General features: G+C 37.6%; 1 protein-coding gene across 1 annotated transcript in view; it reads right to left on the bottom strand.

Annotated features, from left to right (window-relative positions):
• Positions 1-12411, bottom strand: part of DIAPH2 (diaphanous related formin 2) — an 880788-nt gene that overhangs the window by 674627 nt on the left and 193750 nt on the right. The window contains exons 9-10 of the mRNA XM_058441333.1: positions 5046-5291; positions 946-1213 (exon numbers count right to left, since the gene is read on the bottom strand). Of these exons, the coding sequence (XP_058297316.1) occupies positions 946-1213; positions 5046-5291 (514 nt within the window). The remainder of the gene's footprint in view (positions 1-945; positions 1214-5045; positions 5292-12411) is intronic.

Raw genomic sequence — 12411 nt, 5'->3', positions numbered from 1 at the left:
ATTTATAAATTTAGTTAGAAGAACTAAATAATCCAAGTAGAAAATTTATATTAATAAAGGTGAGAGGGCTAGGCACAGTGGCTCTTGCCTTTAATACCAGCACTTTAGGAGACCAAGGTGGGAGGATTCCTTGAGCCCAGGAATTTGAGACTGGCCTGGGCCACGTAGTGAGAACCCATCTTAAAAAAAAAAAAAAAAAAAGCCTGGGATAGTGGTGCATGCCTGTAGTCCAAGTTAGTCAGGAGACTGAGACGGGAGGATCACTTGAGTCCCAGAGTTCAAGGCTGCAATGCACTATGATTTTGCCGCTGCACTCCAGCCTAGGCAAGAGCGAGACTGTCTCTGAATGAATGAATGAATGAATGAATGAATGAATGAATGAGTGAGGACAAAAAGGATACTATCCCGAGAAATTTAATTAGCTTTTTTTGTTGTTCACTGAAAATTTGTTTATTAAGTTGTTAATATTTTACAGAGTTAGTTCAATATTTTATGGAACTTAAAATCCTGAGTTTCCCCTCAATAATACAGATTTCTGTAATACAGACATTTGTACAAACTACTACAATTACTGATGCCTAATATAATTAGACTTCTATAACTTCCATTTGTCAGGTAAATAAAACACCTCTCAAAGTTACCACAACTTTAGGAGTTCACAAATTCCTATTTCTGCAGTTTTTCATTAGTGTATTTTAAACTTTCATAAAAGAGGAAACCAAAACCTCCAAATCAAAAGCCTTAATATGAACCAACATTGAGAAACAGAGTAATGTAAGAAGCTCTTTTATTCATCAGAGAGAACAAAAATACAGAATATATTTACTGATTTATTTTCCACTAAAGAGAATACACCTTGTATTTAGATAAATAAATGCTTATTTACTGGGAGTTGCTTTTGGAGAATGATCCATAATTGCCATATCAATGGTCAGATATTGATACCAGGGTCCATCTCTTCTCTTCCACATTAATCTTTGTACTTCCGGCTCCTTTATCTGCAGTTCAGCCTTTTCAGTTTCAGTCTGAAGGATAGCCATTGTTCTTTCGTAATTATTTTCAGGATCATCAGAGAAAGTATGGACAATCCATCTCAATATAGGATGCTTATAATATTCCCATTGTTCTGGGATATAGCCTTCTGGAATTTCTACTAATTCAGTTTCGCCAATGAATACATTCACTAGAGTTTCTCCAATTGCCGTTGGAATCCCTATAAACAAAATGTAGAATTTCAATAAATTCAGAAAACACCCATTGTAGAATCCAGAAGGTTTCATGATAAATAGTCTTTTTCCTATGATCTCCACTGTGTTAAACAGGAGTGACAGCTTTAACAAAGCCATGGGTGAGGAAGCCCCTGAATCCCAGTCGAGTGTCAAGGCACTGGCCAGACAGCTGCCACTGCAGTGACTGAGGCCTGTTGCAAAAAAACTCATGGCTGCCATGGCTGCCTTAATTAGTTTTAAACGTTTCATTCAGTTAATCTAATGTCATATCTTGATTAAAACAGATGTATGTTCATTGGTAGTGGTTTCATAAGAATGTTTATAATGAACAGCTCTACTTTTCATATATATTTATTTAGCAAAGTGAGCCATTGTGATCAGTACTGGTTTAAGGAAATGGATGTAGATTAATCATCTCTAAACAGAACATGATATGGCATGCAATGTTCCCTTTCATCTGTTATCCATTGTCATTAGAGAATGAGCTTGAAGTTACTTTCTGATAGAAATGTTATATCCTCCTCATAATCCTATCTATTTGAATTAATTGTCCTCATTGTAAATGGCACCCATTCATGAAGAGACAGTCTTTTATATTGGAATGAGGATGGTATTGGATGTGAGAAGAACCACATTGAAATTCTAATCATGTTCAGACTCTGAAACTTTTGGTTAGTCATTTAACTTTTTTTGCAGCTAACAGTTTCCTCATCTTTAAGCAGTGAAATAAAGGTGAGATAATAATGCCCTATCTGTATTACGGGGTTATAATAAGGAACAAAAGAAATAATAAATATAAAAATGTTGATAAGCATATATTACTATGGAAATGGATGCTATTTAGTATTTATTATTGGTGTTAGAAGCCAGCTAAGTTACTAGAGCCATGAAACAGACTCTTTGTATGAAGCTAATTAGCCCCCAAGGGAATTTAATCCATAACCTTGTATTTATTATCCCATATTCAAACCAACTAACTGGCCCAAGCCATATACTGTACCTCTTTTTTGCATATATTTATAAAGAAAGTTAATTTTTCATTATTTTAGAGGAGTATTTCACAAAATCTTGGAGGATACTGTATTAGTCCATTCTCACACTGCTATGAAGAAATACCTGAGACTGGGTAATTTATAAAGGGAAGAGGTTTAATTGACTCGCAGTTTTGCAGAGCTGGGGAGGCCTCAGGAAACTTACAATCATGGTGGAAGGGGAAGCAAACACATCCTTCTTCACATGGCAGCAGCAAGCAGAAGTGCCGAGCAGAAGGGGAAAAGCCTCTTAAACCATCAGATCTTGGGAGAACTCAGAATTATCAATTATTCATTATTCAGTTATCTCCCCCGGTCCTGCCCTTGACATGTGGGGATTATTACAATTCAAGGTGAGATTTAGATGGCGATGCAGAGCTAAACCATATCATTCCGCCCCTAGCCCTTCCCAAATCTCATGTTCTCACATTTCAAAACACAATCATGCCCTTCCAACAGTCCCCCAAAGTCTTAACTCATTCCAGCAGTAACCCAAAAGTCCAAGTTCAAAGTCTCATCTGAGACAAGTTATGTTCCTTCTGCCTATGAGCCTGTAAAATCAAAAGCTAGTCACTTCCTAGATACAATGGGGATACAGGCATTGGGTAAATACACCCATTTCAAATGGGAAAAATTGGCCAAAACAAAGAGGCTACAGGCCCCATGCAAGTCTAAAATCCAATAGGGCAGTCATTAAACCTCAGAGTTCCAAAATGATCTCCTTTGACTCCATGTCTCATATCCAAGACATGCTGATGCTAGAGGTGGGTTTCCACAACCTTGGGCAGCTTTGCCCCTGTGGCTTTGCAGGGTGCAGCCTCCCTCCTGATTGCTTTCACAAGTTGCTGTTGAGTGTCTGTGGCTTTTCCAGGCGCATGGTGCAAGCCATCAGTAGATCTGTCATTCTGGGGTCTGGAGGATGGTGGCCCTCTTCTCACAGCTCTGCTAGGCAATGCCCCAGTGGGGACTCTGCGTGGGGGCTCCAACCCCACATTTCCCTTCTGCACTGCCCTATCAGAGATTTTCCATAAGGGCTCCACCCCTGCAGCAAACTTCTGCCTGGACATCCAGGCGTTTTCATACATCCTCTAAAATCCAGGCAGAGGTTCCCAAACGTCAGTTCTTCACTTCTGTGTACCTGCAGGCTCAACACCACTTGGAAGTTGCCAAAGCTTGGGGCTTGCACCCTCTAAAGCTATGTCTCGAGATGTACCATGACTCCTTTTATCCATGGCTGAAGTGGCTGGGATGCAGGGCACCAAAGAGACTGCACACAGCGGGAGGGCCCTGGACCTGGCACAGGAAACCATTTTTCTCTCCTAGGCCACCAGGCCTGTAATGGGAGGGGCTGCCATAAAAGTCTCTGACATGCCCTGGAGACATTTTCCTCATTGTCTTGGTGATTAGCATTTGGCTCCTCATCACCTATGCAAATTTCTGCAGAGGGCTTGAATTTCTCCCCAGAAAATGAATTTTTCTTTACTACTGCATTGTCAGTCTGCAAATGTTTTTAAACTTTTGTGCTCTGCTTCCTCTTGAATGCTTTGCCACTTAGAAATTTTTTCTGCCAGATACCCTAAATCATCTCTCTCAAGTTCACTGTTCCACAGATCTTTAGGGCAGGGACAAAATGCCGCCAGTCTCTTTGCATTGCAAGAGTGACCTTTATTCCAGTTCCCAACAAGTTTCACATCTCCATCTGAGACCACCTCATCCTGGACTTTATCATTCATATCAGTATCAGCATTTTGGTTAAAGCCATTCAACAGGTCTCTAGGAAGTTCCAAACTTTCCCACATTTTCCTCTCTACTTCTGAGCCGTCCAAACTATTCCAACCTCTGCCTGTTACCCAGTTCTAAAGTTGTTTCCACATTTTTGGGTATCTTTACAGAAGCACCCCACTATCCGGTGCCAATTTACTGTATTGTTGTTCTCTCACAGCTATGAAGAAATACCTGAGACTGGGTAATTTTCTTTTTATTATTTCTTTGAGATGGAGTCTCACTCTGTCACCAAGGCTGGAGTGCAGTGGCATGAGCTCAGCTCACTGCAACCTCTGCCTCCTGGGTTAAAGGGATTCTCCTGCCTCAGCTCTCAAGTAGCTGGGATTACAGGCATGTGTCACCATGCCCAGCTAATTTTTGTATTTTTAGTAGAGACAGGGTTTCGCCATGTTGTCTAGGCTGGCCTTAAACTCCTGACCTCAGGTAATTCACCTGCCTCGGTCTCCCAAAGTGTTAGGATTACAGGCGTGAACCACTGCACCCAGCTGAGACTGGGTAATTTATAAAGGAAAGAGGTTTAATTTAGTTCGGCGGGGTTGGAGAGGCCTCAGGAAACTTCCAATCATGGCCAAAGGGGAAGCAAAACACATCCTTCTTCACATCGCAGTAGCAAGGAGAAGGGCCAAGCAAAAAGGGAAAATCCCCTTATAAAACCTTCAGGTCTTGTGAGAGCTTGCTCATGATCACGATTTGGGTGGGAACACAGAGCCAAACCCTATCAGATACCAACTTTCCTAGCATTTGTGTGTTAAAAGAAGTAGTTACTGTCCAGAATTTATAATGCTTATAAAAAATCTACACAAGCCTTTTTCATATACTGTTAAACCCTTAGATCTTGCTAAATATTTAGATATTTTAGTAATATCTAAAAAAGTATATATAATCTTAAAACATAAGATAGATAAACTACAAATATCTATTGATATATGTTTCTTCAATTTTTTCAATTATATTTTATAATCATTTAATCTTGGATTATTTATATTTCAGGCACAAGTACTCTCAAGTTCATCAGGAATTCCAGGTCCTCCTCCAGCACCTCCATTGCCAGATGTAGGGCCGCCTCCACCACCACCTGCACCACCTCTACCCAGAGGAGGTCCTCCTCCTCCTCCTCCTCCACCACCTCCATTATCTGGAATAACGGGGATACCACCACCACCCCCACCACCACTTTTATTTGGGGGACCTCCACCACCACCCCTTGGAGGAGTTCCTTCTTCCCCAGGAATATCATTTAATCTACCTTATGGAATGAAGCAGAAAAAAATGTATAAACCTGAAGTGTCCATGAAGAGAATCAATTGGTCAAAGGTAATACTAAAACTAGAGTTTTTTGACTTTGTCTAGCTTTTGTTGATCATTGCTATGTGTACACATTGTATAATGTTTGAGAGTATGACTGCTGACTCCGTTCCTTTGTGGATTCATCATTTTATGTCCATCTTTCAATTTAGGCCCTAGATAATTGGAAACTCTCCAGATAGTTTGACATTGTGAAGTAGGCAAAAGGAAAATCAAAGTGATGTAGAGAATAATATTTGAAATATATCAACAAATGAAAAGCAATTTTGATTCTTTTACCATAGCTTTTCTTTAAAAATTTTTTATTGATATGTAATATTTGTACATACTTATGGGGTACATATGATTTTTGCTACGTGCATAGAATGTGCAATGATCAAGTCAGGGTGTTTAGGATACCCATCACCTTTAACATTTGTCATTTGTTTGTGTTGAGAACATTCAGATCTTCTCTTCCAGTTATTTTGAAATATACAACATATTGTTAACTATGGTCACTTTACTGTGCTATCAAATGCTAATAGAACTTATTCCTTTTATCTAACTATGTTCATACCCGTTAACCTATCTCTCTTCACCCTCCCACCTCCCACACACACCCTTCCCAGTCTCTGATAACTATCATTCTATTTTCTACCTTCATGATACTCACTTTTTAAGCTCCCATATATGAGTGAGAATATATGATATTTGTTTTTCTGTGTCCAGCTTTTTTCACTTAACATAGTGATCTCCAATTACATACATATTGCTGCAAATGACAGGATTTCAGTCATTTTATAGTTGAATGATATTCTATTATGTCTCAATACTATGTTTTTATCCATTCATCCATTGATGGACACTTAGCTTGATTTCTTATCTTGATTTCATATCTTTGCCATTGTGCCTAGTGCTGCAATAAACATGAGGGTGCAGGTATCTCTTTGATATCCCAATTTCCTTTCCTTTGTATAAATACTCAGTGGTCAGATTATAGCATTATTGTATGGTAATCCTGTTATTTAGGAGCATTATTGTATGGTAATCCTATTATTTACATTTTTGAGAAATCTTTATATTGTTTTCCATAATGGCTGTACTATTTACATTCCTAACAACAGTATATGAAAGTTCCTTTTTTTCCACATCTTTGCCAACATTTTGTCTTTTTGATAATAGCTATTCTAATTGGCATAAGATGCCAGTAAGATACCTCGCTGTGGTCTTGATTTGTATTTCCCTGGTGATTAGTGATGTTGAGCACATTTTTATATATCTTGGCCATTTGTAGGTCTTCTTTTGAGAAATGTCTACTCGAATTATTTGTCTACTCTTTAATGTGATTATTTGTTTTGTTGCTGTTGTTTGGGTTTCTTATATTTTTTGGATATTAGTCCATTGTTGGATAAATAGTTTGCAGATATTTTTTCCCATTCAAAAGATTGTCTCTTTACTCTGTTAATTGTTCCCTTTTCTATGCGGAAGCATTTTAGTTTAATATAATCTCACTTACCCATTTTTGTTTTTGTTTCCTGTGCTTTTCAGGTCTTAGCCACAAAATCTTTGCCTATATTAGTGTCCTGGAGCATTTCTCTTACGTTTTCTTCTAGTAGTTTTATAGTCTCAGGTCTTATGCTAAAGTCTTTAATCAATTTTGAGTCCATTTTTGTATATTGTGGGAGATATAGGTCAGGTTTAATTCTTTTGCAAATGGATATGCAGTTTTCCTATCATCAATTAGTGAAGAGGGTGTCCTTTCCCCATTGCATGTTCTTGGCACATTTGTGCCATGTCTGTTAGCTGTAAATATATGGATTTACTTCTGGGTTCTCTATTCTATTCTATTGGTGTATATATCTCTTTTTACATTAGTACCATGCTGTTTTGACTACTATAGCCTTGTAGTATATTTTGAAGTCAACGTCCTGCTTTGATCTTTTTGCTCAGGATTGCTTTGGCTATTCAGGCTCTTGTGTGGTTCCATATGAATTTTAGGATTTTTTTCCTATTTTTTGTGAAAAAATGTTAATGGTATTTTGATCGGGATTGCATTGAATCTGTAGATTGCTTTGAGTTGTATGGTCGTTTTAACAGTGTAAATTCCTTTATGAGCCTTGTCTCTCTTTCCATTTGTTTGTGTCCTCTTTAATTTCTTTCATCAGCATTTTGTAGTTTTTCTTATAAAGGTCTTTTACTTCTTTGGTTAAATTTATTCCTAGGTTTTTTATTTTTTTTGTAGCTATTGTAAATGAGATTGCCTTTTTATTTTTTTCCAGCAAGTTTATTGTTCAGCTATAGAAACATTAATAAATTTTGTGTGTTGATTTTGTATCCTTCAACTTACTGAATTTATTAATTATATGAGTTTTTGTGGGGTATTTAGGTTTCTCCAAATGTCAGATCATGTTGTCTCCAAAGAGGGACAATTTGATGTTCTCTTTTCCAATTTGGATGTCCTTTATTTCTTTGCTTGACTGATTGCTCTGGCTAGGACTTCCAGTACTATGTTGAATAGGAATGGTGAAAGTGAGCATCCTAGTTTTGTTCCAATTCTTAGAGGAAAGGCTTTCATGTTTTGTCCATTCAGTATGATGTTAGCAATGGGTTTGTCATATATGGCATTTATTATGTGGAGGTATGTTCCCTCTCTGCCTAATTGTTGAGAGTTTTTATTGTGAAGGGATGTTACATTTTATCAAATGCTTTTTCTACATCTGTTGAGATAATTATATAGTTTTCATCTTTCATTCTTTTGATGTGATGTATCACGTTTATTGATTGGCATATGTTAAACAATCCTGGCATTCATGGGGTATATCCCATTGATTATGATGTATTATCTTTTGGATGTGCTGTTGGATTCAGTTTCCTAGTATTTTGTTGAGGATGTTTATGCCTGTGTTCATCGGGGATATTCTTTAATCGTTGTGTCCTTGTTTGGTTTTGGTATTGGGGTAATGCTGGCCTTGTAGGATGAGTTAGGAAGAATTTCCTGCTCTTTAGTTTTTTGGAATAGAATTGGTGTTAGGTCTTTTTTACAAGTTTGGAAGAATTCATTAGTAAAGTCATTAGTCCTGGGGCTTTTCTTTATTTGGCAGACTTTCTTGGTAGACTGTATGTGTCCAGTAATTTATCCATTTCCTGTGGCTTTTCAGCTTGTTAATGTATGGTTGTCCATAATAGTCTCTGATGATCTTTTGTATTTCTGTGCTATCAGTTGTAAGGTGTCCTCTTCCATTTCTGATTTTGTTTATTTAGGTCTTTCTTTTTTTTTTCTTGGATAATCTATCTAGTGGTTTATCAATTTTATCTTTTCAAAATAAAACCTAACTTTTCGTTTTGTTGCTCTTTTGTATTATATTTTTAATCTCTGGCTCAGTTCTGCTCTGATCTTTAGTATTTTTTTCCTTCTACTGATTTGGGGTTTGGTTTGTTCTTGCTTTTTTAGTTCCTTCAGGTGCAAAATTAAACTGTTTGACATCTTTCCATTTTTTCGAAGTAGGTGTTTATTGCTATAGACATCCCTCTTAGCATTGCTTTCCACAGGTTTTGATATATTGTTTTTTCAATTTTCAGTTATGTTAATACATTTTTTAATTTTTTTCTTAATTTTTTAATTGACCCAGTGGTCATTCAGGAGCATGTTCTTTTTTTTTTTTTTTTTTTTTTGAGACAGAGTCTCGCTCTGTCACCCAGGCTGGAGTGCAGTGGCGCAGTCTCGGCTCACTGCAAGCTCCGCCTCCTGGGTTCACGCCATTCTCCTGCCTCAGCCTCTCCAAGTAGCTGGGACTACAGGCGCCCGCCACCACGCCCGGCTAATTTTTTTTTTGTATTTTTAGTAGAGACGGTGTTTCGCCGTGGTCTCGATCTCCTGACCTCGTGATCCGCCCGCCTCGGCCTCCCAAAGTGCTGGGATTACAGGAGTGAGCCACCACGCCCGGCCCAGGAGCATGTTCTTTAAGTCTATGTACTTGTATAGTTTCTGAAATCTCTCTCATTATTGATGTCTAATTTTATTCCATTGTGGTCTGAGAAGATACTCGATATGATTTTGATTTTTAAAAATTTGTTGAGACTTGTTTTTTATAGTGGCATATGATCTATCCTTGAGAATGTTTCTTATGCTGATGGGAAGAATGTTTATTCTGCAGCTGTTGGATAAAATGTTCTGTAAATGTCTTTTAGGCCTGTTTGTTCTAAAGTGCAGTTTAAATCCAATGTTTATTTATTGATTTTCTGCCTAGATGATCTGTCTAATGCTGGGAGTAGGGTGTTGAAGTCCCCAACTATTACTATATTAGAGTGTATCTTTCCCTTTAGATCTAATAATATTTTCTTTGTATATCTGGGTGCTCCAGTGTTGGGTACATATATATTTTGACATGTTACATCCTCTTGCTAAATTGATGCCTTTCTATATATATATAATGACCTACTTTGTCCCTTTTTACTATTTTTGACTTAACATCTGTTTGATCTGATAAACGTATATTTACTCCTCACTTTTGGTTACCATTTGCAATTTAATATCTTCTATTTTATTATTTTCAACCTATGTGTGTCTTGCAGGTGAAATATGTTTCTTGTTGGAAGCATGTAGTTGGGTCATGTTTTTTAGTACATTCGGCCAGTCTGTATCTTCTAAGTGGGCAATTTAATTGGTTTACATTCAAGTTTATTATTGATAGGTGAGGACTTATTCCTGTCATTTTGTTAATTGTTTTCTGTTCATTTTGTGTATCCCTTGTTTTTTCTTTCTTTGTTATTGTTTATCCATGTGGTTTAGTAGTTTTCTGTAGTGTTAACATTTGAGTCCTTTCTCTTTCTCATTTGTGTCTCTGCTCTACATGTGAGTTTTATACTTTCATGTGCTTTCATGATATATTCTCTTTCAGATATGTAGGACTTCCTTAAGCATTTCTTGCAGGGCTTGGCTAGTGGTGATGAATTCCCTCAGTTTTTGTGTGTTTGGGAAAGACATTATGTATTTCTCCTTCATTTTTGAGGGATAGATTTGTTGGGTATATACAACTGGCTTCTAGTTTTTGTTTTTTTTTCTTTTGGCACTTTAAATATAGTGTCCCATTCTCTCTTGGCTTGTAACCTCTCCAATATGCCTCAGCACGTGTTCCTGGGATGTAGGACACCTTGTGGGCTAGAGTGCTGGGACCTGGTCTCATTGCTGGATCTAGCCAGTATCACACCACTGCAGTCATCTGGGTGGATGGATGTAGGGAGATTTCAGTGGGCTCCAAGGATGTGGAGATAGAGTATCATTCAGCCCCAGGGCAGGATGTAGTCTGATTGGGTTTGGGCTCTCAATCTGCTGCCATACTGCAGCTGCTTCAGTCTTGGTGGCATGTGTGGGATCCAGTGTGAATGCCCATTCTAGAACGATGCCATTGCACAGACTGCAGGTAGCTTTGTATACTAAAGACTAGTTTCAGGGCCTGTGGAGGCTAAGTGGCTCTCCTATGGCTAGAATCTTCAGAGTTCACAGTGGGAATCTGGACCACTGGGGATATGTTATTTACCCTTTTCCCACATTGGGGAGCGTCTCTGGGCTCCCAGCTGATCACAGCCAGGCTTGCTGCCTGGATTCCCTCTCCTTCCATGCCTCAGGTGTTTTCTGTAACTTCCCTGCCAAATTCCAGTGTTTTTACATGTTGTGATTATCTACTCTCTTTTTTGGCTTTTTATGGAGGATATGAGTGCCACCTGCCTCCAGTCAGCTGAAGCCTCTTCCCCATTTTTCTTGAATAAAATCCTTTTTATTATTGAGCCTTTTTATCTTGTTCTTGGTGAATGACTTTTTTTTAAAATTTTGCACTTTCAAATAGTGTGGAATAAGTGACAATATTCAATATTGACATACCTTAATTTTTTTTGATGTATGAAATACTTTCTTCTGAATGTTGTTTGGCTTTATTATTATTAGCAAATAATATGTTTGTTTTAAAAGGTTATTATGTAGATTGACACAGTCCTTATTCACTGGGAACTAATTTTCTAATGAAAATCCATTTACCCAGACAACCATTTGGGGGAATGTGTCATCCAATAGCATATTTACAGTATTAGACAGCGTCTGTGTAGTAAGTTGGTTTAAACAGAATGACGGTTAAGTCATTTTTCAATCTTATGCATATATTTATGCCTTGCTCATAAGAGTAAACTTGGAGTAAATGGTTTTAGAATGTAGTTTTCTTTTAAAAAAATTAGGTACAATTCATCAAAATACAAGATTACAAAGCTGTTGCCTAGTTATCTTCCTGTGTTAATGTAGTGATATGCTTCCTAATTTAACAATTTAGTATACAATATAATGGTAGTTATACATCACAAAACTTCATGGTGTATTGGAAGATAAAGTTCTAATCTTGGGTAGTAGTAAAGACCGCAGTCCTCTGGAGCACTTATCTAGGTTTAAAATCCCAGCTCTGCCATTTACTAATTTGGGCAGCCACTTAAACTTTCTTGGGCTCTGTTTCCTCATCTTTTAATGTAGAGATAATAACAGGTCAAAAAATTATTACGAGGATTAAATTAGTTAATATATGCAAATAACTTAAGACAGTACCTGACACAACGTAGGAGGCGTGTGTCAGCTGTCATTATGGTTGCTACCTTAAACCTAATGAGTGAACAAGGGGAATTCACTTTTCTAAGTCTGAGTTTCCCTGTTTTAAAAAACCCAGGAACAAGAAGATTTTATGTGAGTTGGGGTTAGGATTTCCTAAGTTATTTTTAAGACTCCTTCCAGTACAGTAGTTTTTTTTTTTTTTTTATTTTTTATTTTTTTATTTTTTATTATACTTTAGGGTTTTAGGGTACATGTGCACAATGTGCAGGTTTGTTACATATGTATCCATGTGCCATGTTGATTTCCTGCACCCATTAACTCGTCATTTAGCATTAGGTGTATCTCCTAATGCTGTCCCTCCCCCCTCCCCCCACCCCACAACAGTCCCCGGAGTGTGATGTTCCCCTTCCTGTGTCCATGAGTTCTCATTGTTCAATTCCCACCTATGAGTGAGAACATGCGGTGTTTGGTTTTTTGTCCTTGCGATAGTTTACTG

The sequence above is a fragment of the Hylobates moloch genome, unplaced genomic scaffold (assembly GCF_009828535.3).
Source record: "Hylobates moloch isolate HMO894 unplaced genomic scaffold, HMol_V3 SCAFFOLD_7, whole genome shotgun sequence".
NCBI classification, from domain to species: Eukaryota; Metazoa; Chordata; class Mammalia; order Primates; family Hylobatidae; genus Hylobates; species Hylobates moloch.
This window is presented reverse-complemented; position numbering and strand designations above follow the sequence as displayed.